Source organism: Anopheles stephensi, chromosome 2, assembly GCF_013141755.1.
Source record: "Anopheles stephensi strain Indian chromosome 2, UCI_ANSTEP_V1.0, whole genome shotgun sequence".
Classification (NCBI taxonomy): Eukaryota; Metazoa; Arthropoda; class Insecta; order Diptera; family Culicidae; genus Anopheles; species Anopheles stephensi.
In genome coordinates this window covers 74472756-74499481 of record NC_050202.1, presented here as the reverse complement: position 1 = coordinate 74499481, position 26726 = coordinate 74472756, and the positions used below count along the sequence as shown (strand labels likewise).

The following is a 26726-nucleotide window of genomic DNA, read 5'->3' as shown; positions in this document are numbered from 1 at the left end:
GTACTGCCTGCCGATCATGAAACGATCGAAACAAACAAACAAACAAAAAAAGCGGCAGAAGAATTATTATGCAACACGTGTGTGTGTGTATGTGTTCCGCAATGCGCCGCCAAGAGGGACACCCGCGCTCTCCGTCCCTGGAGGTCGTGTGTGTGTGTGGACACTCACGTACGGTGGGTGTAGAAGCTGATTATGCTATTGAAGCTGATGGTGGGAAGCGTAATAGCAGCAGCAGCAGCAGCAACCGCGAGCTATTAAACAACGTCCACAAAAAACACATCCTACAAACCACACAATTCGTTCCGTTCCGCAAAAGACCTTGGCGAGAAACGTGACACACAACGGTACTCGACGCGCGTCTCTAGAAGTGTTAGAGGGGGGAATGGCTTCTGGAGTTTGGATGATGATGGAGCAGCACCTGGCAGGCAAGCCAGCTCGCGGGGAACCCATTAGGCGACAATGAAGTTGATTTGTTTTCAGCAGCAGAAAGGAAGCAATTGAAGCCACCTCTCTCTCTCGTCGGCGACACACAAATGAGGGAAGGTCAAAATGCAATTTCGTTAGCAGTCGTTCAATTGTTTTTAACAGGCTAGGGGGTTTTTCTTTTCGTGGCACTTATGGCGAGGTGTCCTTCATTTGCATCGACGTCGGTAAGAAGGGACATAAGCGACGAACCCCCTCCGTTGAAGTCTTCTTGCACCTGTTTGCAGTAAAAGTAAGCTATTCGAGGTACCGTTAGCTAGATGCATGATAATGATACCGGAAAAATCGGTCCCGAGGTTATTCAAATATCGAAGAAGAATTAGCTCTAGGAAAGGGTAAGCTTCCAAGAACTCGCAAGCGGACAGGGGGATAGAATTTGAAGATGGCTACGATTTCGTGGAAAAAGTAAGTGAAACAAATACTAAGAACCCGTGGGAAGTTAGTGTTAGAATCGTTGCATACTAATGCATACTCAACTTGAAAGACGAATGTGGGGAAAGCCCCGCTAGGCTAACGATGACTGGTTCGCGTTGCTAGAATCTGCTACCGAACCCGCCAAGAATCTTCCCGATGCACTTTTTATGCTGTCGTGCGTCACCATCGTCAGCTGACTGTTGTACGCTGAACGATCGAGAACGAGAACTTAACAAACGACTTCCTTTCTCTTCCGATGGTTCGTGAGATCGCCGATCGTTCCCCGGCTCCGATGCAGTTGATTAATTGCGCTCGCTTCGCGCTGGGATTGAGGTTCTTCCGATCCGCACACGTGCACGTCATCGTTCTGGAATCAAACCGCGGCAAGATGGCGTCCGCTAGAACTTGCAGTTTGTTTTTATTTTTAGCACTTGCCCGGTTCCAACAGCGCCGGTGTAGCCGGTCATCAGAACGCGAGCTGTTCGATTTGGTGTGAGTGAGCGCGAGCGGGTTGGTTGGTTGGTCCATTTGCCACCAGACCAAACGATTAGTGACACCCCTTTGAAGGGCAAACAAACCGACTGATTTAAATAGAACCAAGAACGGTACATGACAAATTCATCGGGACGGATGATCGGACACACAGACAAACACTCGCCAGTGCATGGCGTGTGTTGTAAGAGTGATCGTAATCGAAAAACCTCTCACAAGTTGCATGTGGTGGCTTACAGGGAGAAGGCTATTGCATCACCGGGCTGTAAACTAATCCTTTAAATATTCTATTCCAATATTTTTATAGCTACGCTCTCGCCATTCGGTGCTCGGGTATTGGCTAGCGTACAATAAAACTGCACGTGTCGTCGTCCTGTGTGTTGGCGGTCAAACACTATTTGCGTCAGCGTTGGTTATAGATTCTTGACCTTGCCAAAGCGATGCACACACACAAACTCACATCCCCTCAGTACGATTATATAAGACCGACGCCGTCCCCGGTCTTAACACCGCGCTCACGCGCTTGTACCGAGATTTGGCCGGGTTCGTCGTGCGCTGCGAGCGTTGAAGTCTTTCGTTCGCCCTGCACAACCAGCATCGGGCAGGAAGGCGCAAAAGAAAAACAAAAAAAAAAAAACAGCGCAAGCGATGTTAAGTGTGTTCTCATCAATATTGCATTTTTTGTTGTTGTGGTTGCGGCTTATAGTTCGTGTGTTCGTGTGCAGTTGTGTTGGTCTCCGTGTGGACCTTGGTGGTTTAGTCACCTGCCAATGTCAACAAAGCCACAACAGTCAAGCAGCCTCAAACGCCCGTTTAATGCAGCAGGACGATGGGTTTTTTTTAAGGAAAAAAACTCAAGGTTTAAGAGTGTATGTTAATGCTGAGCCGTTTTTTTTACTATTATTTCTTATTAGCCAATCAATCATAATAAAAAATCATTATGAGGGTTTGCGTGGTTCGCGCGTTGCTCATCCATCAGCAAGTGATCCGCATCCGAGTACAACACGGATGCTCCGTTCGGTTCGATTGAGCCGCACAAAATGTCAATCATTATGTAAGTGGGTAAATTTTACGGCTTACGGGAAGGCCCGCTTTATTCCCGTCACGTGGCAAAGAGCAGCAAATGTTGGTGCGCTGTCCGTCCGGGAGGAGGACCGTAAAGATGCAACGAAAGGTATAATACATTTTCCGAGAAAAAAAAATCTAAGTCTCTTTTATGGCGAATGACGGCACCTGAACTGGCCCGCGTGCCGCGATCAGATCAAAGTTCTTTTCGGTCAGTCTAAGCTTACGAGCCCGAGGTCATCAGTTTACGATAAGCGCGATGGCATGCAATGGCGCAGTGCAGCGCGCCGTGCTGTGTGCGGACATCTGCGAACGCATAAATGTGCCTGCCGACAACGATGACATGTGTGCTGCAAGTGCACATTTTTCCACCACCTTCTATCCCTCACCCACAGCGCACAGATCATCCCCAGCAGAGTTGTCTCGGACTAAAGTGCTGGACGGGGACGAGAAGAAAAAAAAACCCCCCGACAGTAGAAATGCAACAGTGAGCCATTATTTAATCCCCCCCTCTTTTTGCCCTACCGCACTCCTCCCCACCAACGGGTCACAAAACTGACGGGGACGATGTTTATGTTTAGGCACGACACACCAATTGCCGTACATCGGAGGCCCTGCGTCGTATACCTTATCCATCAGGGACGCAGCACATCGTGCCGGCGCATGCCTTTGACAAAGCGGTGCATGGCGCCTCCTTCAAATCAAGCGTGCGCAAGGCCACCGGCCACCTCTTCAACCACCACCGGACCATCTGTAGTAGCTCCTACGTCCGAGTGCGTGCGTGCTGTGACCAACATGTAATCCGATGGCGACAACGCACGATTTTCGAATCTCTTCCAGCAAGGCGTCTTCTTGCGTGTATTTGTGTTTGATCACCAATTCGCTACTAAAGATGTTATTTAATTTTATGCAATCGGCTATGCATGCATGCGATGAGTGCAGTCACCACACTGCACGTTTGCCGCGCTTCGTGCTGTCCTACATGTCAACACGTGCGCATCCATCGATAGGGTGCGAAGCGATAGGAGCGAATTATGTTGCTGCTGCTATGTTGGTGGTGATGGACTCCAGCCGGCAAAATCCCTTTCCGTCGCATTGGGGACTGATTAGCATCGGAAATTCAATTCTAGAGATGACATTTCGTAAGCGCGCGTACGAGTGAATACGAGTATTGGTTGCTCAATTGTACACCAGAAATATGTGCATACATGTTCTCGTGGCATTCAGTGCGCATATAAGCGGGGTGAGGAATATTTAAGTTTACACCCTGAAGGGATTTTTTTTATCGATTTTCCAATTATTATAATATTTTTTTTCAACACCTGTTTTATTTCTTGAACCGAAAGGAAGCAAATTAAAAGCACGATAAAAGTAATGCTTCCTCTAGCCACTCTACCGCAACTGTTCTAGGTTGCTGTTGGTTGTGTGAAGCCAACGGAAGAGACCAGCGTAGTGTTGTGGTGTGAGACCGCTTTTACACCTTAACACATCGAAGTGTTGAAGCCGCAAATTAGAATTCCAAATTTACCTCTTCCCCCCCCCCCCCTCTCATCGGGGTGCGATCGTTGTCCCGCAGGACAGGCCGGAGTTCGGATTTCCGAACAGCAACAGCTGCTGCCACCACCACTGCCAAACGCTGCTACTGAATATGCTCGAGCTGCTTAACCCACATTTCGCGAGCGCACACTTCTTATTCGCGCCGGAGCGTAAGATGCACCGGGGTGCGGTGAAGCTTCACCCTTCCGTCCCTGGCCGCCCCTTTATATTCAACCGTCCCAAGCAGAAGGAAGGTACAACAAATGCTGGCCGGGCAAAAGTGCAAATGTATGCTAAACCCGAAACCGATACGGGTTTGCGCCAGGCGTGCTATATGCTACTGTTGGCCGTTGTTAACTGCGGTGCGGTGTGAGATAGAACCGAACGGGCTGAGGACCGATGAGGACAACCCGATGCTCGGAAGAACTATATGCCGACCGACCGAAGGGGAGAAGTCAGTCATCACAGCTAAAGCCCTTTCTTCCCTTGCCCCCTCCTCAATCGGATCTAAGAATCGGGTTAGATGTGGTGCTGCTGCTGCTGCTGCTACTGCTGCTGGTATGGTTTTGTTTAGTAGGTACATGTTAATTAGAATGCATCACGAGTTCGTCCAGGGGGTTATATAAATTTTCATAAACATACATACATTTGCTACCACCGCTGAGCTAGTAGCGCCAGCCAGCCGAGGTAGACAGGCTCGGCGCGTTTTTGGTCCTATTTTAAATAATTCATAACACTCACCCCGATGCACTATCGGCACGATCGGGAGAGAGAGGAAGATCTCCTCTTTATGGATGTGCCTTAAATAAGGCTGTTCACCTCAGCCCGATAGTGGACGGGTCTCACTATGCAAGAAGGTGCGTACGGTTCCAAATAGAAGAGAGCCACACAGATCGTACACGTACCATGTTAATGTGTAAATTAACCGTTTCCCGTGAGATGCATCTCCACGTATATCGTGAAGCAATGGTTTAAAACTGGTCGCAGAAGATGTGCAGAGAACGCAGGCAATCCTCAAACCGAAACGCCAAGTTCCTGAGTAAGAAAAATAGGTAATAGGTACGGACAATAGCTTGCTGAGTCGCACTCACAAAGAGTGTGACACATGCACTTGATGAAATCGCTATTTTATGTCACTATTTGCTGATAAGATAGCCTGCATAACTGATAGCGAACGAATCGCAAGATCAATCGACAAATACTAAGCGAGTGGTAGACGTCATCTTTTGATTGCTTATTCTATTTCTACAGAGAGACAATCATTCGTAAATTGTTTATTTGACTGCAAAATCAGCAAGCTTTACGCGGTCTCCAAATAGTCTCAAAATGCATGATTCAACCATCTCAAACTTCCATTTCAGCATAAACAACTCCTGCGTGTGCCTGCGAGCTCTGAGTACAAGGCATTCGAACGCGTCCAACCGTATTCTTTTTTTGTTCGAAATGGATATCCTATTCTATTGCCATACTTAAAAATCCCCCGGGATAACAGCGATAAAACGCGAACGCGAGTGTACAGTACAACTTTAAAGCACGCTCCAACATACACAGAGCGCCAAATACCACATGGCCCCGGCAACCGCGCCATCTCATCGCGCAAGAACGCCGCCAAGTCGGAAGCACGCACGCGACGCACCGAAACCGAGGAGGTACCAATGGGTTGCGCAAACAGGAAAAAGACACCACCACCATCCAGTTCTGCTGTTGGTGTTGGGCGGCGACGGCAATGGTCTCGGCACGGGTCCGTATGCGCGAGATGGCACGTTTCGTTACATCACGCTGACGACAGCGAAAGATATCGTTGTACACATAGCTGCTGCCTGCCGCGACCCGGAGACAAACAATCCCTCCCATCTCGTCGTCTCCTTCCCCAGACAATCATCGTTTCCGAAATGGCCCCCCTAAGAAAGGATGGCGTTTCCGATCGACTTGAAGGTAGATCGTTCGCAAGGATCGTTACTCTGGCAATAGCTCACCCGGAGGTATCGAATTGCAAACGCCCTGCCAAACGTGGTGAAATGGGCGCCATTTTCTACCGGCCAAAAACCACATGGCGTGCCAAAGGGAAACATGTGCTTTGGTTGTGCAATTCACAACACCAGACGCATTCGTCGTCATTCGGTGGTGGTTGTTGATTGATATGAATGTTTACTTACTGGCAATGCTGACTGCTAGAATTCGGCATCCTCTGGTCAAACGCTGCTCAGGGACGCCACAAGTGCGCCATTTTGCCTAGCTCGCACCTTAGTCACAGCGTAAACCACAGAATGGCCCCTTTGATTCTAAGGTGGCTTTCCCGTACTGTCCCTCATCTAAGCACAGCGTTCATTTATGTTCGCGCGCCCAACCGACGGCAGCTGGCACACGCTACGGCACATGTTCGATGTTGTTTGAGTTCATCATCATCGATATTGCGGGCAGCCACATTCCAGGTACGTCGACCAGCTAACATCGTGCAACCGCCCGCCCGCCGTAAGGTCTCTTATCTTTACGGTGTTTGTTCCGTTTGTGTTGCGGTGCGGACCTTTCTGCCGACCGCCCGAGTGTTTCGCCTTTACTAAACATTTGTTCTGGGGCAATCGCTTTTGCCTGGTGGACGATACACTATTCCCGGAGTGGACTTATCCACAGTTGAAAGTCACTGCGGCGGGTCGGGATTCACACATCACTTGATACATATGCACTTGAGAAACGCATCGTTTTGCACCGGAACAAGTCTAATAAAACGGTGTAATCAACTGGTCACCGCCGAGCATATAGCCGGGCCTGAGAAGATCGAATGAGATCGGCGGAGGGAACACTGCGTTCGCAAGCGCGTTCGCGAACCTACTAGCAAGCTTGCTGCGTTGCTGTCTGGCTCGAAGTCGGTGCTTAGTAATCGGATTTTTTTCGTCCGCTGCGGCCGACGACGACGACGACGACGACAAACGACACGATAGCGCGCGCTGCTCATGCACACGAAGCCAAGCGATATGGGGGTGAGTAGTGAGACGCGCGGACCAGCTCACGTACACGCACTCTAACCCAGAACGCACGGTCAGGCAATGTTTGAGAACACACTCTAATGACACACCGCGAACCACTATATCCTCCCTCCGCACACAGCCAGAACGCTCACACGCAGCACGGTACGATTGTGTGGTGTGCGATAAACTAGCCACAGACTCTAACCCCACCACCGCCACTAGACTGGGGGAAGGGATACACAAGTGCACAAGTGCACAAGTGCCGTCACACGTCATTACTATTACCGCGACACTAATTCCACCCACCGCCGGGGGGTGGGGTGGTAGGTTTAGCTACCAACACTATCACACCATCAGGCACTCGTTAAACGATCGGAAGTGGAGGAGAAAACAGAACGCAGCCTAACTTCCACCGGATCTACACAGTGAGCAGGATGATGGATGCTGGCCCGAATGAAAGTAAGATAAGCTGTGGTAGATGAAACCGACTGCTTCACTATCTGTTGTTCGCGTGCAGTATGCAACGGGCACAAATGCATCCAGCTGAACGTTTGGCTAACAACTCGGGTGCGCATCGTGGGCTAAGCCGCATTATATATGACGGGAGTCGGGACCCGCGAAAGCTCAAGCTTCTTTTTTTTTGTATTTGCTACGTCTGTATGCGTGTGTCGCTGTACATAGGCCGTAGATAAAAAAGGGACCGTAGAGAGAGAGCGAGGGAGAGATGGGAACAGGCGAGAAGCAACGATGGATGGGGTCCGTATCGGTTAAAGACACCCCGGTGATGAGCTGATGGGGGGGGGGGGGGGGGGGCAGTCAAAACCTTCCTTCCCGGGTGACGACGACATTTGTGTGCGTTATGGCACTCAACGCATGCACGAAAGACGATGAGCAAACATAACACCGCTGGCAGGATCAAACGGAGCAACCGCAAACGAGAGAGCAAGAGAGTGAGATAGAGAGCAAGAGAGAGAAGGAGAGTACAGATCCTCACGCAACAACTCCATCACGCATCTTGTGGAGTCTTCCATACCCTGATCGTTGAGCTTTCCGGGGAGCTTTACAGTAGCTTTTGCATTACTCTTCTCATAATTACTAAATTTTTAATTTTACTTGTTATAAAAGCGTTCCAGAGCAAGCTATATAGCACGGACGACCTCACCTTTTGGGCAAGTTCTCCTCACGGTTCGCATATCATCCATCCGTACTGTTTCTCTATTTATTCAGAGGTCATGCTTGTTTCTCGCTTCTCGCTTAGGGTAGTTCCTTCCCTTCACAGGGCACCGTAGGGCTATCATAAGCAGGCATAGCCGCCTCTTCTAGATGTGGGTGAAAGTTACGATTAAGAGAGGATGTTTGAAAAGAAAAAAACCGAACTTGCATGAGGCAAATACACACACACACACACGGCAGTAAAGTTACTGCGGGGACGGTGCGCTATGAAGAGCTTCAAGTTCCACAGTGCCACCCTCCCAAGCATTGGAAGAGAAACAGCTTGCGCAAATAGAACATTTTTCAGGCGAGCCACTTTCGTTGTGCTCCGATCGTAGCAGGAACAGGCGAGGATAATTGGTACATTGTACGGTTGTGGGTATATTTAAGACATCACCAATCTATCTCTCCTTTAGGGAGTGTGTGTCCCAGAAGCTTACGACTTTTTAACCTGTAGAATCCAAATTTTCTACATAAACCATTCATTCGGACGTGTAGAGAGACAATAAGGAGCTAATTCTTATCCGACTGCTTCCCACTAGACGATCGGCCTACGGACGCAGCCAGCAACAACAAGCGCAAAGACGAATGTATGTAAAGCGCGCTTTGTTTGAACAAATGGAGCGTAAGAAAATGACGTCCATCTTTTTTTTTGCCATCCACTAGCGTCATTCCAATGCCTGACATTCCTTCGTTTCGCAAGCAAGTGTGTTACGTTTTCTGTTTGTGAAAAAGATTCTAAGCCTGTGAAGCGTGCTGTTGTTACATTAATCAATAAATGGGCTTTACTCTACCAGAAAGAAGAAACGGATACTATTGACTGGTACGATCGTAACACATGGCGTATGGAATAGCTTAACTAGAATTTAAATTTAAAAACCCCCGTACGGCGAGATTAACCGGAATGGGAAAACAGAAGTTTGGTATGGCAAAACATATAATTTCGAGATCACGAAGTTATAGAGAAATTAACGCCACGGTGATAAAAACTTTATTAATTTATACGAATTTCGTTGTGCCAACTGTGACAACGCTACTTCCATACTGTTGTCGAAGGTTACAGGCACAAGGTGCAACTGCAGCAATTCATCTGATGGAAAACAAGAGCCTAGAAGTCAGTTTGACACCCGATCGTCTAGGACGCGGCCAGCAAGAGGCAAGATAAATGGTGCATTAGCTAAATGGGAAACTAATCACCGAGCGAGATTGACCCGGTGGCGTGGCGAATTGTTGGTTTGCGAAATCGGGCAGGACTGAGGGATCGTTGTCACCGTACGTAAAGGGGGATGGAACGAATTAATCAATCTGTGACGGTGAGGTACGAAGGATGGTACGAGTCGATGTTGCTTCTTAGTCTGGCTGAGGATAGTGGACGAATCAAGCTTGTGGAAGTGGGCAACATTAAAGGGACTCCAATTCATTGCAAAACCCATTGGAATGATTTATGTGTTTTGCAATGAGCGTTGTATGATCGAGATCGATATTTTGAGTGCACGAGTTCCACGAAAGGCAAACGATTTTCTTCCTATCAGAAGTAATAATATTAGCAGTTCTAAACTGATCATCTAGAATTGTATTTGCCTCTCATTCGATTTTTTTATATGATCTTATCAAAAGAAGTTTGAAGATCATGATTATAGGTGCAAACAGCAAACCTCAATTATTTAAACTCGATATTCGACATCTATACAGAGCCACCATTAACTAAGCCAACGAAGTTGTTTTTTCTAAACTCAACTATAGAATTAACATTGATCATGATCCGCAAATCGTCCATCTGTTACAAAACATTTTAACACAAAGTATCTCCATCCGGACAACCCACTGTACCAGATAGACAACCTTCACAAAGTTTGTACTACCAACCACGCTTCCACGTAATGTTTCCTCACGGAAGAAATAAAGCTAAACGGCATCTGCAGCTAATACTGCCACCGATCGTGCGATCGCAATATATGAGTTGAGGCAGCTCGTAGTAGTAAAACGGACCACTATTAACACCGGTCAACTGTACTAAGAGCAACCGATTGTCGTGCGCTTACCGCGAGACACCCTGCGCCATCGTGAGCCCTCACTTGCTCACTAACGCTCCGATAGTAAATAGATTTGCACCTGTTGCAACTTGTGCCGCTGGTACAATGTCAGCTCCCCCGAAACGATGGGACATACTGCGACAGACGGACGGACAGAAGGAGGCTCATTTCGAAGGTTGACCAAAAGGGTAACAAATGAAGTAGAGACATTTGTTGTGATAAATGATTCTCAATCAGTATCAATTCTAATTGCCATCGTGAGCCGGGTGTAAAGGGAGGGGTGGGGGGCTTTTTGCCACTTCGACCTCTCCAGATAGCGGAGCCGGGTAAACCTTGACGTAGACACCTTTAATGAATACTAGCAAACGCGAGACTGAGCAACCGCTACCACAAGCAATCAGCGGTTGCATTTATCCACCCTATGCTCTATCGAGCTGCTGCTTGCCGGTGCATCAGCGCCGACGACCAGCGGGCGGGTGAGCTACACATCCGAACGGTGAGTATGTGTTGAAAATTAATATTACTATGCTAATTTTTTGGTTTGGCTCTCCCGGTAAGTCACTTCTTCAGGTAGTATACTTCTAACATCTGGCTTCTCCTGGTGGGTGATTCATACGGGCTTGACCGGGCTTGTGTGTGTGTGTGCACGCTACAACGGGAAGCGAGTCAGTTTTTTTTTCCGGGCCGAGTTCAATTTCTGCTGGCTTCGCTTTTGCTTTTGAAACAACATTCCGGAAAGGGCGACGGTCCCCGCGGACGGTAGTGATCCTCCCATCGCGAGTGACGACGACGAAACACCCTAAAAGCTTGATGGCCGACACCGACCGACAGCGGCGTACCGGAGCGTATACTCCTCTGCCCGGTGGAAAAACAAACAGAAAGTGCGATAAAAGTAAGCGAAATGGGAACGGAAACCGAGGCCACATTTTGGATGGGGTCCGCCACATGCTGGTGAGACGCACTTCCCTGGACCTACGACGAGCTGGGAGATATGATACATATATGTACCACCTGCCTTTCTTATCCATTCCCTTTTACACCCTGGTGGATGAGGAAACGTTATACAAATTTTCCATACTTCTTCAACAACCGAATTCCACACTTCATTTGAATGGTGTGTTTTGTGTGCGTGTGTGCGTGTGTGTGTATGCTACCGCCGATCGCAAACGGCGCCTTTGGGATGGTAGTATGGCGATTGGAGAACCAGCTCCATTGCTGCTGGAATGGAGTCACCGTTAACGAACCCGACTTTCTTGCTATTTCATGGTAAAATTTAAAACTTACTTCATCCAAATAATGCACCAGAGCCTACCTGATCTAAATGATCTTCGTTATGCAAATAAATTACACACAAGATCAGTGTTCTAGTAGAGCGTCCGGTCCAAGGAAGGCGATCATTCGTTCTCTTTACTTTCTCCCATTTCTTGACCGCGCTTTGTTTGCTTCTACCGCCATCGTTTTATAGCGTCATAATTTAACGCATCCTGCAATGATGCCTATCTGAAGTAGGAAAGTTTCCAAACTAAACCCGTAACAACGACCCAGAAGGTGGAACGGGCTAGGATAAAAAAGGAACCCCATTTACCCCCGGGTCGGGCCGATCTATTTGTGCGAAAGGGCCGTAAGGTTCTGCGTTAGCGATCCAGGGTGGCGGCTCGCTGGATCGAATCACCGTTGACGTTGTTATTATTTTGTCGGCTCCTCGGCTCCAACCGGTCGACCGTTCTTATCGGCTGCGTTTGTGGCAGGTAATGCACCATGAAGATCGTTTATGTTGCAACAGGCGTTGTAACGGGCAACCTACCGAACGCCGGAAATGTTGCACCATACCGTATCGAACGAAATGAGCTGGCGCTAGTTTGTTTGCAAAACTATTGCAAGAGAAGCAGCACAATAGTTTCTCGATAGCGAACGATCTGTGGTGTTGAAATTGCACATTTAACAGCGTGTTACTATTTTAAACAACAAAATGTTGCACGGTTGCAATACTGAGCTGCAATAGGGAGATATGACGACATGGTTGTGTGGCTGGTTGTTAAAGGTAAACAATTTTAAATTAAGATAAAGTCATTTGTTTTCAACTGACAAAGCCAGCTCAATAAGAATGGTTAAAACCAGAAAGAAATAACATAAGAGTAACATCCATAAGTGAAAAGACTTTACTTTACACACAAAGCCACAATTTTCGCAAAAACATACATAAAACGTGAAGCATTTTTTGTTGCATTTTGCCCCAAAGATTCGTGTTTTTACTGGAGGTCTTAACAGCGCAGTGATCCTACCTCTTTTTTTTTTTGGCAGGATCCCTTATCTTCCTAGAACGCCAGAAGCCAATGCGAAAAGTCGTTAAAAAGGTGTTAAAAGAGCAACACCAACAGTGGCTTTTCGGTATTGCCACACGCGCGTTGCTAAAGACGGATGCAACTTCCATCCAGTTCGTGTGCAGGAAACCCGCGTTGCTGCGTGTAAGCGATTTTTGGGTGGTCCACTCTATATTTCCTATCGGCAAAGCAACTGCTTACAGAGAGCAAATAGTTCAAAGAACAGACCTCCAACATTGATGTTTGGAACTTTAAAAAAACAAAACTAAAGGACCCACCACCGTGTCCAGTGTAAAAGCGACTTTTTTTAATGAGTTGACACGAGTTTTGTCTGAACATATTGGAAAACGGCCAAAGCCGGAGCAGTAAAGCTTAAGGACATGTTTGGCAACATTCGAAATTGGATGGGTGGTCCAACGACGGACAGGATGATTTATGGTTTTTCTTAGAACTGTGCGTTGACGGGAACTTCAGAAGCAAAAATTTTGAAAGCTTCTGTTTTCCCACGTGCATACTGAAGTCACAAAAAAAAAAGTTCCAAAACATAAACCACTTCCAAGAACTTTGGAATTGGGGAAACAAACATACTGGCAATACTCTAGTAGTAGGAATTACAAGAATCAGACATAAAGTAGAGAGCTCGCTTTTCAGTCAAAACACTTGCAAATAACTTTATCAAAATTCAGATACGTCGAATCAGACAGAATCAACCCACCAGCCACCGGCGGCAGTGTATTCATTGACGAAGGGTAGCTACTAACGCAGTTTTAATAATCCCAACCGGTCAATCACAATTTTTCACGCCAGCCAACCAAGCTACATTGGGTAACCCCATTTTCACACCACTAATCACGATAATCGACAATCAAAACCCAACTGGCCGACCCCAACCGTGTCGGACCCCGGGGTTCCGGTGCGACCCGTGATTGTAGTCTATGAGTTGTCTCTACTTTATTTCTAACCCGGCGGATACATGTACATTTGCTCGCTCTCTCTCTCTCAGTGCATTACGATCCAAATTCGAGCGACTTTTGCGGTAGTTCTGTCTTGCACCCAGAGCACCAGAGCACCAGAGGAAATGATTTCCCCACCCTAGCGCGTTAAACGCATCCTGAAATTAGGGAAGCAGGCAAGCGTGTAACATATTTTAACGCTACCCAGCACAATGGATCGCTGCTAATGGGCAATTCTTCCAAAAAGCTTGGTGGCGCAAAATGGTATCACGCCGTTTTGCGCTGTTATGTTGGCTTGTGGATGGATCACCAGCATAGCATGTCAATGATTTTGTTAGCTTCAAGAAAATAGAATTATTTGTGGAATTATATTTCGATAAAATTAAACCAATAACTAGTTGCTATGAAACATTTAACTATAAATCGAAAAACTAGACACAATAATAGGTGGTTGATTGGTTCAAACCATGACCTAGAACGTACCGTCCATTCGTATGGTAGAAGCTCAGCATTTGGTTGAGTCAAACAAACACAACAAAAAAACCAGCGTCATAAAGTGCAGAAAACCAAACATATCACCATCAACTACCAATCAATCGGGACGCCCCCTTACGCGAAGAATCCCTAGCGCAAACGCCCTAGCCAAGCCAAGACTGATGCGTAAGCCAAACGGTCTATGGCGTCATGCTTCTGATCATACGCACAGCAAATGAATGGGCAGCCAGGCAAGTGGCAACGAAAGCATAAAAACTATCACACAACCAAAGGGGCACCGAGCATAGCCCACCATCGAGCAGTGGCAGTGGATGGAAGCAGGTTGACCTCAAACGAAAATTGATGAGGTACCTAGGCGTGAGCCTAGTACTTTGTGGTTGTAAGAGATTTGGGAGAATAGGTGACAAGACCCCCTCAAAAAAAAAAAAAAAAAGTTCACGGTGACACACCTCAGCAGTATCAGCTCGGACTGGGGGCGAGGTGGGTATTCTGAGGCGCAACGTACCATCATCGTAAGGTTGTCAAAACAACGCATTTCATTCAGTGTAACAAATTGCTGACAACCCAATAACAGAACGCCAACAAAAAAGCAAACAAACTCCTCACACAACTGTCCGCACGATTTGGAAGAATGTTAAACGACTGTGTGCTAGCAGAGGCCAGCAACGAAATGTAAGGAACGGCAACGCGGCACACACACACACACGACACAACACAAAAAAGATCGAATGAATAACCCACCGGTGCGTAGATGCGTATAGGAGGACACCACGATGACACAGTTGAACCTGTTGCGCCCGGTGGTACGATGGTGTCGTAGTGACGCTTTTGAACTCATCACGATACAACCACATCCTACGGATATACACCACACGGCACGACTTCTCACTCAGTGATCCACTAGCGCACTATGGGTCACCGGAAAGGGCACCGGATCTTTTTTATATCCGGGCAGCTTCAATCCTCTGCTGATCGGACAGATTTGTGCTTCTTATCGGCGACTATCGATTGGCTGCAACCTGTGTGATGTGTGTGTGGGGGTGACTTCGATAAGGTCCTTGCTGCCTTGGGGATGGTGCGCATGAGCACGTAAGGTGCCGATTTGGTACTGCGCATTGGGGAAAAAATCGATGGCCCGATTGATGATGCATGGTTCGTATGCAAATGGAAGCTTATCGGAGATCGAGTGGCAAAGCATGATAGGTATCTGGTCCCGTTTTGGGATAGATAAAGCGGCATGGCTTGTATGAGTAATAGGGATAACTAGGGTAGGAAACTATGTACATAAGTAGCAACTATAGTTTAAAAAGTTCTATATAGTTGGGGATAAATTATGGAGTTCTGTATCATGGATAAAAATCGTAGGTCGGATGTTGCTGTGAATCTCAAGATAACACCAAGCACCAGTGAATCTTGGAGGCCTATAAAAACAATATAAATACACTCGTTCAGTAAGGCCTTCCAAAAAGCTTTAGGGAACGAAATTATTTCGTCTGAACGATCACAGCTGCATTGTGGCTGCAGCTTCGGGGAAATTTGGCAAAGCAATTCCAACTGTCGATTGCGATTGCAATCATACAAAGTCGTTATCAATTTCATGTAAGTTATGGTGCCGAATGATAAGCTCGACAGAGACAGGACCATGCTCTACCAACTTTCGGTGAAATTTGGGGATTGTACAAGCATGTTTGACTTGTGAGTTATGGCGAGCAAAAATTCAAATATTCAAAAAAAACATATAAAAACACATACGTTTGGAGGTTTTCCTATTTGAGTTTAGTGAGCCTTGTGGATTTTAAGGATACAAATCAATTAAAAGCCTAGAGCGTTCCTAGAGCCTAATGCAGTATCATAACGCTCTCATCTCGCAAGGATTTTAATTAAAACAAACAACAGTAATATTCCGCAATATTGCTTTTCTAAATACTCGTCGGTCGGGTGTGATGGTAATCGCGAGCTCCCTCTTCCGATACGACGATATGCCATATGCGCTGGAAATGATGGTGTCCGCTATCAGCACTATCCGTTATCGCCAGCACACTCAAGTAGTTCCACTGAATTTGTACTTTTACAAGGCGAAAAAATGGAGGGAGCAATAGCGAACGGAGACGGAACCGAAACCGATTGCTCTGTATCTTTTCAACCCACATTAAGCTCGGTGTTTGAACAGCACAAGAAGAAGTAGGAATGGGATGTGTGTGTGTGTGTTAGACTGTTGGCGTTATGATTTGGAGAGCATTCATTTTTTTGGCGGGAAATACATAATTTTGAACATGTTTGCAACCGATCCCTTGCCCCAGCAGTCGGTGAAACGACACATACATACATTCCCAGGTATCAACGATCACGCACATCGCTGTAACGAAGGGGTCCAGTCCCGTCCGCACCGGGGAGGAGCAGGCTTTGTGCGTGAACCGCTTTCGAGCACAAATATTTGTTCAGATAACGCGCGATAAGCGAAGAAGAAGGTGCACGGTGTCACGATATATGGAACCGGCGTAAAGGCTTGGTTGGTGGTGGTGCGGTGGGCACAAACAACAACCACGAGGGTGACGACGCTGCTGACGATAAAAACACGCACCACCACCGTCGTCGGGTGGTGTAATTGCGATCGATTTGGTCGGCTCGCTCCCGGGCCGCTATCGATCGGGTCGCAGGGAACTGAAATTGGGCTTGAAGTATCGCCCGGTGAGAAGCTATCGTGCGATTTGTTGATCTTTATTCGTTCGTGCACAGAAAATGGTGCAACAGGAACGAGAAAAGGGTTAAATCGTATTTGCTGTGCTGATATGACTTTGGGTTTGCCAAGTTTCACACGTTGATACGACGGCACATTATTCGATTCGAAAATGATCGGATGAAAATGATAGAACCAAAAGCGCAAAACGAAGCATTTCTGCGCCACTTTGGATTGCAGTCATAAATCATTCATTCATTCATTTCAACGAGCATCATTTAAGATACCTAATAGTTAAAGTATCGGATGCACGATCACTACTTACCCCCGTGGGTTTTGATGAGCAGGCTGATGACGATGTCGCCGCGCAAAGCAACTCAACCGATGACGGTTTGGAAGAAGACGACGAACCGGGCTGTTGCGATCCGGATGAGCATGGCTGTGGCAGCTGTTGTTGATATTCCGCAACCTGCCTACGAAGGGTCTCAATCTGCAATGATACAAACGAACGAAACACAAAAAATCGTTGAGTTGAACTTTTTTGCCCATTGCTTTTTGGCACACAGTAGTTGCTGGTTTCCGATTCCCGAGGAAGTTATTCCCCCGTGGGGGGCGTCGGTTCCGTCCACTGTACCCATTGCCGGTACCCCACAGCCAGGTCGCCAGGTGAGGTGGGTAACACGATTTGTCTTAATTACGACGTACGTGGTTTTTCTTATGCTTTTGTTCACCAACAATGCGCCACTACCCCGTGGCCATATGTGTGATATTAAAACAAAACTGATTACGACGTTCTCCGCACTGTCTGCTGGAGGGCGGCTTTTCGTTTTGCTTGGCGAGCGAACGGACGAAAAAAAACAAAACGTACAAAACCTGTCGGAAAAATGGCCACCGGAAGGTTCTAGCCACCACACAATCAGCTAACGGAGCTGACGTAAAATGGACGAATAAGTCTGGCGTCGGAGAGTATGGCGTATTGTGACCCCGCGAGTATGGTGCACCGTCTATCACCGCGTTCTATTGTCACAAAATGGCGCGCAGCCGTGCGCGTCAGGGACGTGGGAACGGTGCACATGCTAATCGGTTCTGGTTTCGGTACCGCGCGACCGCACGTTCCCCCTCTCCCCGGCACCCTTTCTCTAGCTTTCCCGCATGTACGGTAGCATAGCGCAGACCGCGGGATCCCATTCGGATGCCAGCCAGGTGCCTAACCGGCCCCTAACCCGTGTGGTGTGCCGATGTCGCGTAGGGGTGGTAGAAATTGTTTTATGATAAAGCCGAAGCCGAATGGTAAGCCCGGTGCGTAAGTCACACTCGCTGCTGAATTTAATATCCATTCCCAGACCATTATTTCACCTGCGCCCCCACCGGTCGGACCCTATCGCACGGACAAACGCGTCAACAGCAGCGTCGACGTTGTTCCTTCCTTCAAGCGCCTGTTTGTCCGTGTCGATCAAACGAACAATGGTGGTGGTCGCGCTGGTTGCCATTCTGCAGACGCATGAGGCGCCCCCCCCCCCCTTGGCCAACGGGCCAACTAGTATCGATAGTGCTATCAAAGCGTTTGTTCCCACTGTCAAGTCAACTGTACGGCCATTTTAATACAGAGAATGTAGAAGAATGTGATTATACCATTCTTGTACAATGCAAAAATAGCGAGTGATACATGCTTTTCGGATAATAAAAAATTGCATGCTTGAAATTGCTTTCAACTTGAACATTATCTGACGATGGGTGCATTATATGTGCACCGTTTAAAATGCATATCAAATGCAATTAAATTGAACTGTGTTGTGAGGTCTCGTTCGGTTTTTGGTTCGATTTTTAAATGTAAATACGGTTCATATAATAACTTTGGGCGGCTATGAAGCTAAAACTACAACAAAACGGCTCTTTCTGCAAGCATCTGACACCGCGGGAACACCGGGCTCTCTTAAGAATATAATGATCGCATTATATTATACCAGCGCTCTCTGAGCCATTGCCCAACAAATTGTATTGTCCAACATCCAACATTTTCTTCAGTTATGACTCTTATGTTGATAGATCTGAGACTTTTTTTCTTAAGGTTTTGGACCTCTGGAGTCACTTTTTCCTCTGTAAGGACAGTAGCTGCTTGGGTAGATTTTGGGCAGTTTTCAAAGAGGATCTCAGGTTGACTTTAGCAGGCTACATGGAGTTGCTAAACACGGTTGTCAAGCCTTGGATGGAGCATAGCCCCCCAAGACCTTAACCCCAAAGGATTATTTTATGTGGAGGCAGTTGAAAGAGACAATAGGGAGCTACAGGGAAACTGTAGCACCAGCTTGTTCGGAGTTCCGCAGCAGAACTGATATGCTGAGAATCTTGGTGATAGAGAGAAGAACATTTTCTTTCTCTGACAGATGTATACAGAACATCTTTTATATAATTCTTTGATCAATAGGATATTATATGGTTATATTCTACTGTTGCCAAAATTGTTACAACAGAGGTACGACATTTTCAAAAGGTCTTTTATCTACCGAAAAATATTATTCTATCCCTTAACGACTCCACCACAGTCGATCGTGCAACTGTGTCGTACATTTAACACCAACGGCGGGTGTATTCCTAACTGTGTGTGTGTGTGTGTGTGTGTGTGTGTGTGTGTGTGTGTGTGTGTGTGTGTGTGCGTTCCGCTATTACAAGTGAACAAACGTCCAATGACACCGCGCTGCTGTAGAGAGCGTGTGGTGTGTGCCTATACTGAACTGTTGTTACCTTTACACAGATCGTTACATTTTCCTCCACGGTACGGCACGTTTTTTTTACGACCGTTTTCCATTAAAAACGATATATCGTGTTGCACATGGTGCTGATAAGGCACCGAGCAGGTACGGGAAAAGGGACGGTACGAGGAGCCCCTGCAAATACCCACCGGGGGTAGGAGGAAACAACACCGGGGCAACAACGGACGGACGGAGCATCCGCGCGACAAAACACACTTGTGTCCACAAACCTTCTCCGCTCTTCGTACCGCCACACGACGCAGCCTTTCCCCCAAAACGGGGCTGGGGTGTATGTGTGTGTGTGTGTGTGGTACCCATTCCATCGTGACCGTACGAGGGAGTCCCGGAACGGAAACACGTACGTTCAATAACAGTAATGTCTTTTCCATCATCTGGAGCTACGGATGTTCCATTTCAGTCGGCGACAGTCGTTCGTCGAGCCGGCCAACCGGCTCAAGCCACGTCGTCGGCTAAGCGGTACCATGTTATGCTGGTACGATACGGTTATTGGACGGTTCTTGTTTGAAAACAAATGTCCTAATATTACAAAGATAAAAGGTCAAAAGAAGCAACGTTTTTTTAACGGTCGTTGGGGTGAGCTTTATCAAGTTTAGGATGCACCGGAAGAAGCATGGAACATTTTAAAAATTTTGTCAAACTAAGTAAAACATTAAACGGAACATCGCTCTTATTTACTATAAACTAACTAGCAAAAAAAAAAACACTAGTAAAACGTGCCCATTTTACCACATTTTCCTTTGGGGTGCGGGTGCAAATATGTTTATATTGGCTGCCCCTCTTCCTTACCATTACCACCTACAGCGCGACCCGACCCTCATCGCGAGTGTTAAAACGTCAACCATCATCGTCCGCATCCGCCGTTGGCCGCGTGAGCAGAACAATATGTGGCTCCAGCGCAGTATGATCGCTCGGGCCGACGATTATCGATGCTTCCGACGTCCCGTGCACCTTCCGGCACTGTTCCGGCCAACCGGTACCCACGAAGCTGCCGGTGCTCGTTGCGCAACGTTACGGGCTCGCGGTGGGCTGCCCATGGCTTATTAATCATATTTACAAGCGATTTTCAGCGTAGATCACATGCGCACACCACCGGGCACACAGACACACACAAAAGCGAGCTTCATGGGCCGTGTAATTGCCACTGCGAAAAGCCAGGAAGGAAATGGGCACTTCGGGTGCCTTCGATGGGTGCCAAGAACGGTGGCCAGAAGCTGTGTTGTCTGTCCGGTGCAGGAGAAAAACAACGACACACCGGCCCATTTGTTCGGTGGAATACTCGCGGCCGTACATCGCCACACACAAGCCGACGCTGGGCGCTCAAGCGCTGGACAGGGTGGGGGTGGCTTTGACACGACAAACCTTGAGCTCATCGCAAAACGGTCCACCACCGACGTGTGCAAGTAATTATGAAATATTGTTTGTGCTGCATGATTATGATGATGATGATGATGATGATGACGAAGTTGATGCTGCAGCTGCAAGTTTATTCGTTCGATGCGGCCACCGAGCAAGTGGGTGACAATACTTCCACAATGCTTCTATCGTTTGCGAGTGTAATTAGCTGCAAATCAGCATCACTCTCAGCGAAACGTTCAATTATCTCTGTCCGTTGGTCATAGAGATAGATTTTTAAAGTTGGTTTCGTAAAGCTAGTCCAACAACGATCGTCAAACGGCCGATTCGTCAATAGTTTGTTACTGTCTATTGCCCAGGAATACTGAATTCTATTTATTATTTAAGTGTGATGAAACAATTGAGCAGAAAGAGAGAGGGAAATCTTGAACGTAATCCGACAGCGCAGATCCTAAGGTAAGTGTACGAAGGATAATGATATCTTCTGATGAGGTTTGCATTGAAGGTCTTAATTTTAATGTTGGCCGTTTTTGTTTTGTTAAAAAGTCAGAATATTGTCTAAAACATGTGTATAATTTATGAGCCATAGATTTTTTTTTGATAGGCGGTAGCAGTACCGATTTTTCACACGGCAGTATCGGGTAACAAGTCTCATCCGGAAATGTTCCCCCTAAGGCAAGGACTGGATATCCTGCTGCGAGCTTTAAATGATTTTAGTAACCTATGATATGGCCAGGCAGACCTATTAGGTCCATATCCCTACACGAGCCTAGGCCAATAAGAATTAGTTTCAGGCACTCTTGTAGCAACGTGTAACCGGATTCACAATGTGCTCCTCTGGTGCCCTTGGTAGATACATTACATATGGCTCTTTAGTTGAGGTCTTGAGGTCCTGGAAGACCCTTTTATCGTGCGATTGTACTGCCGATTTCTTATTCTAGGCTGGCGCCCTTAGCAGGAGCCAACTCGGCCGATCAATCGTTACCTGCCTGTGTGTAACTTATAACAAATATCAATTATTACGCATTATCGTCGTCAATTGAGAAACATCAAAACAGTCTTCACTGTCCAGGAAAGTCGGTCAGCTTCTCTTACTCGCTACCGATCTCGCTGTGCCTTGCTGATAGTTCTTCCGCGCTTTGTTTACATACCTCTTGGTCTTGCGTCGCACATAGGTCCGATAGTTGGTTGATTTTTTCGCGTGCAATGTTCAGCTCCCGGACCGGATTCTGATCGCCCTCGTCCTCTCCGATGATTCCTTCCGCAAACACTTCCTGCGTAAAGGAGGTGATGGATCCCTTCACCTTGTTCAGGCTATCGTTCAGCTTTAGCCACGACATTTCCGTCGATAGCTGCACGAGAGTTCCGTTCTTTGGCGACAACAGCACAACAAACACGTAAGCACAGAACGCACAAATACCGGCAGGCAGGCAGGAATGCTGAGCTGCATTACCCGATGTAAGCCAAAACGCGCACACTTACTATCCACTAGCTAGCATCTCACAAACGATTTCACCTCCCGAAGGTTTTCGCGATAATCGTGCCGCTGTTTTGGAAGATTTACACGAAAATTGCATAAAATTTAAACCTCCACGAATTCCAAAACAAAAACATTACACGCAATGACAGTGCGATTTCGCCTGATATTCGCCCGAACAGACAGTTTGACAGTTGGTCTGCTTGCTTGCTAAACGGTTGCTAAATTTAATGGCAAGCTGAACCAACATTTAGCAGCATCTGCTTTTGCGGGGTGATCAATATTTAAAAATTAAATCTTATATTTATAGAGCAAAACTTACATTAGATATAACTAAACAAAAACCCCAAAAAGTTTAAATGGTCGACATAGAAAATTAGGCAGCAAATGAAATTCTGCAGTTTAAACTTTCATAACGCAGTGCATTGTTAGTTGCTCACAAAATTCCGTTTTGGAGTTTATAACAATCATGATTTAAGTTCCATATTCCTAGGCAATAAAAAACATTTACTTAGCACACCGGGCAAATCGAACAGTGAAATAGTTGTAAAGTTGTCCACTCGATAACAAACCACCTGTTGTAGACACATACCTATCGTAACTATGGCTGCGGAAGCCTAAACAACGTTAACATGACGACGGTTGTTTTTTCGCACTCGCCCCGACATCTATGACGCTCGAGGAAAGATGGATTTTGAGGAGAATATCATTAAACGACAAAATTCCAGCGAATATTTCGATACGGTAATCGGCCACATTGAGGACATCGTGATTGGGGAAGAGTTTCAGGTGAGTTAAAAATGTGGAAAGTGTCCGCAGAACGCGTGCCCAAGAGGGTTTACCTTACCGATGATGCTTTCAGCAGCATATGGTGAACCAGTTCATGGAGTGCTATTACTACGAGTTCGAACCGGGCGAGGAAAACAAAATCGTCTACACCGAGATCTACCAAAAGTATACGAACATGATTGAGGCGCACATCGTCGAGCATCTGAACCGGAAGATGGCCTGCTTCGACATGGATCTGTTTGCGATGGAGCTGGAAAACAAGAAAACACAGTTGGACGGAGAAATCTTCGAGCTGCTGTACACGCTAACCGACTTTCTGGCCTTCAAGGACATGGTGCTGGACTACAAGGCGTTCAAGGAAGGTGCATATGACGATCTGAACAAAGGCATCAGTGTTACCGGGCTGCAGAAGTAGGCTCTGTGTTTTTTTTCTGGCATACTATGCCCAAGAGGTACTTACTGTTGATACGCATCGTTCGTTTCGCAACGTGTTTTCGCATTTATTGTATTAATTGTTTGAACATTAAGCTTAAAAATGTAAGCCACCGGCACCCGTTGCCGTCCTCAGTGCATGAGGATTTCCGTTTGAATAAGCCTACTGTTGGTATCGCCGGGCATGCGGTACGGCACCATCGCGGCCATGTTAGTTAGGGCCTTAGCTTGCTCGCGCAGGTACCCTAGTTGCTGTGTGTTTGTGTGTTTGTGTGTGTGCGTGGGTAAAATGTAAAAGAAAATAATCAACATTAATTGTGCGCTTTAATCGTCCGTCGCCCGACTTTACTTACGTTCTTCTTGCCGAGGTCATCGAACTTGGCGACATCCTTGCCCTTCATAGTCTTGAACTTCGTGTAGGCAATATCCATCGTGGCCAGCAACAGGTCCGGAATGACTTTACACACTTCCCCGGACAAACGCTTGAAATTGTTGACCGCCACGTCTAGATCGGACATCCGAAGGGGGACAAGTTTGATGCGCTCGAGTATGTCCATCGCAGATTGGTGATTTTTGCCGTGATAGTAATCGAAAAAGGCGGCCAAATCTTTCAGCAAGTTGAAGGTGGTCCACGTCTGCGAGTCACAATTTTTCTCCGCACCCGTGTAACGCTCGGTGAACTCGTGCGCCATCCGCTGGACGCGTTCACGCAGCGATCCTTCCTTGTTGGCGTGATGGACCACCTGGGACAGCAGTATGGAGGTGTAACGGAGCGCCTGCTCCTGCTGGCACGCCAAATCGAACATCTTGATCGCATCCTCAAACATGCCCTTCTTGACAAACTTTTCGGCCACCATTTCGCACACGGTCCGGGCATCGATGTGCACCGTTTCGAACTGATCAATCAACCCTCGCGAACGCATTCCATCGCGCTGCATACGCCCAAACAGCAGATCAAAGTCGCGACACTCGATGGCCAGATCTGCCACGCTCACAAGGAACAGATTTCGTCCCTCGCTGTCCTTCAGATTGCGCAAGAAGTAGAAATAGTGTAGCGCTTCCGGCGGGTCGGTAATTTCGAACTTTTTCACGTACAACATTATCAGGCGCGCAATGTTTAGCCGTCGCATCGGTTGTGGATCTTCAAAGTCGACCGATAGCAACGGTTCCTGAAGATTGCGCGGACCACCGATCATGTGCAGCTCGTTCAGCGCCAATCCAATGTGAACGGCATGGACGCGGTACTTTTCGAAGCGAGACAAAAATTCAATGCCAGCCTCGTACTGCCCGGTGAGGGCGAGCAATTGGAAGTACAGATGGGGCTGCTCGTTGGCATTGTAGTGCTTCTCGCCGTACTGCTCCAGGATCATGCTCTGTAAGCCGGAACAGGTTAAATGCTCCGAGTTATCGTCGCCTTCGGTGCGAATCAACGACAGCTGAATCCACAGAAAATCGTCCGTCGTTTTTGCAATGTCGGCATGCGGTTCCTGTATGTCGCAGCATCCTACAATGCAGTACACGGCCCGCTTGTAAGGATCGGTTGCGTTGCGTATCTGTCGCTTGTACTGCATGCGTATCTGCAGCTCCAACCGTGGGTTAGTTTTTTGCTCCGGGTTGTGGCACTTCTCCTCCAGCACTGCAATCAAATCCTCATGGCCTTGACCCGCCATTTGCATACACTTCAGGGCCGAAGCAAGATCGCCGCAGCGCAGGCAGTAATACACCATGGGCCATAAAGGCTTCCCATCCACTTGCCCATCCTGCAGTCCTATGAACGATGAATTCAGTCCGTGGGTGGCGAGTTTCAACCCGACGAACGAGCCCACCAAATTCAGTACGCTCGGTATGCCGCCACGGCGCGCCTCTCGGAGATGTTCCGAAATGACGGTTTGCATGAATACTTTGTATCGATTCTCCAGATAGCGCTTCGCTTGGTTGATGAACAGATGTTGCGAGCAGCGCACTTTCATCGGATCTTGGCTTCTGGGAATGGGTGTCACGTTTGCCATGTACTTTACTACCTCCCAAACATCGCTGACACGCTAAAAAATTGAGAAATGAGTTGTTTGAAGTAAGCAAAAGATTTAAAAATTTGCCAATTTTTCCTTACCGAATCGTTGAAACTATCCGCCACCTGGGAGAACCGCTGTACCAGCGACGGACGCATCGCACCCTCGCACACAAGCTTGTTGTATTCGTGCACCTCGCGAGCGTAAGCCATCTCCTGGCTGTTCAACGAGGACCTACCACCGAACGTGGTTTCGTTCAGTATGGTCTGCTCGGGACCTTTGCGAATGTCAATCCAGCTTTGCGACGGACCAATCAGCGCGTTCATGAGCTTCACCTTTTCCTGCCTCCAATCGTTCATCATGTGGTCCCATTTCTGCGTTTCGGCAGCTAGGTAGGACTAGGAAAGGAAAAAAAGGCATACATTAAACAATTTGCATGGCGCTTTTGTACAATATTCGTCCGTGCTTACATTCTTGTGCACTTCCTCAATCACGGCAAGTATGGCGTTTTCCTTCTCGTTGCGTAGGAAGTTCTGCACATCGGTCGTAGCGATCGGATCCAACGGTTCGAATGTCTTGCGGGCGCTGAGCGTTTCCAGCTTTTGCGAGATTTTTGGCAAATCAATTCCATTCGATCCCAGCAGGATGTGCCTGTGGTACGGTACGAATGAAGCTGTTGTTAAAGCGCGCTCGATCTGCATACCACCCCACCCCCTGTTACTTACGCTTGCATGTCCTGTGCACCGGTTTGCGTTACCCGGGAATGCAGTTCCTGCGTTGCTTGTAACACTTGCGGCAGGGTACGCTCCACGCGTGGCAAATCATCCGAAACTTGTGTCTCATGGGTGAGCTTTTGGGCTTGCTGGAGGAGCGCATTGAAATCCATTCTCGAGCTGTGTTCCGAACGCGGTTGAGGTGAAAATAACACAAACACTTTCTTTCTTGCTTCGCTTACCGCTTCACCATAACCTCCAATTCCACGCAAATAGCAACAGCAATCTGTGCCGGAGGGAAATTAACAAATTATCTTGAAGAAAGCAACGCTCCTTGAGTGACGAGTAGGTCTTACATGATTTTCAGTACCTTTCAGACAGTTTTTCCTATTGAATAATTCGGGTATCAAGTGCTAGCGAACACATTCGGGCTTGAACGTTTTGGGCGGCTTTATTTTTCTATGCGCTGTGCGCTTCGAGCCGCAACAAAAGTGACATTCGAAGTGTCAGAGCGAGAGAGAGAGAGAAACGTCAA

At 47.4% G+C, this 26726-nt stretch overlaps 3 protein-coding genes across 5 annotated transcripts in view; 1 reads left to right on the top strand and 2 right to left on the bottom strand.

Moving 5' to 3' along the window:
• Positions 1-22394, bottom strand: part of LOC118508575 (thyroid receptor-interacting protein 11) — a 31382-nt gene extending 8988 nt beyond the window's left edge. The window contains exons 1-2 of the mRNA XM_036048478.1: positions 21923-22394; positions 16973-17137 (exon numbers count right to left, since the gene is read on the bottom strand). Coding sequence (XP_035904371.1) covers positions 16973-17137; positions 21923-22111 — 354 coding nt within the window. The 5' untranslated portion in view covers positions 22112-22394. The remainder of the gene's footprint in view (positions 1-16972; positions 17138-21922) is intronic.
• Positions 22395-22748: 354 nt separating this feature from the next.
• On the top strand, positions 22749-23623 carry LOC118508589 (ADP-ribosylation factor-like protein 2-binding protein). 2 transcript variants are annotated; one of them, XM_036048493.1, is made up of 2 exons: positions 22749-23037; positions 23111-23623. In XM_036048493.1, the coding sequence occupies exons 1-2, from the start codon at positions 22936-22938 to the stop codon at positions 23450-23452; spliced, it is 444 nt and encodes a 147-aa protein (XP_035904386.1). In that variant the 5' UTR covers positions 22749-22935; the 3' UTR covers positions 23453-23623. The 2 variants fall into 2 exon arrangements, with proteins under 2 accessions (XP_035904386.1, XP_035904387.1); XM_036048494.1 differs by having other exon boundaries at positions 22843-23037; positions 23114-23623.
• Positions 23513-26712, bottom strand: LOC118508578 (nuclear pore complex protein Nup93-1). 2 transcript variants are annotated; one of them, XM_036048481.1, is made up of 6 exons: positions 26562-26712; positions 26204-26477; positions 25949-26129; positions 25580-25876; positions 23823-25511; positions 23513-23721 (listed from the first exon to the last, which is right to left on the bottom strand). In XM_036048481.1, exons 2-6 carry the CDS (start codon positions 26362-26364, stop codon positions 23602-23604), a joined length of 2448 nt encoding a protein of 815 aa, XP_035904374.1. In that variant the 5' UTR covers positions 26365-26477; positions 26562-26712; the 3' UTR covers positions 23513-23601. The 2 variants fall into 2 exon arrangements, with proteins under 2 accessions (XP_035904374.1, XP_035904375.1); XM_036048482.1 differs by having other exon boundaries at positions 26548-26694.
• Positions 26713-26726: the final 14 nt, after the last annotated feature.

Excerpts from the sequence above, each read along its gene's own strand:
- LOC118508589 (XM_036048493.1), top strand. The coding sequence starts at position 22,936 with ATGGATTTTGAGGAGAATATCATTAAACGACAAAATTCCAGCGAATAT. Across the intron at positions 23,038-23,110 it reads TGATTGGGGAAGAGTTTCAG|CAGCATATGGTGAACCAGTT; the intron begins GTGAGTTAAAAA and ends TGATGCTTTCAG.
- LOC118508578 (XM_036048481.1), bottom strand. The coding sequence starts at position 26,364 with ATGGATTTCAATGCGCTCCTCCAGCAAGCCCAAAAGCTCACCCATGAG. Across the intron at positions 25,877-25,948 it reads TTGAGGAAGTGCACAAGAAT|TCCTACCTAGCTGCCGAAAC; the intron begins GTAAGCACGGAC and ends TTCCTTTCCTAG. Across the intron at positions 25,512-25,579 it reads CGGATAGTTTCAACGATTCG|CGTGTCAGCGATGTTTGGGA; the intron begins GTAAGGAAAAAT and ends TCAATTTTTTAG.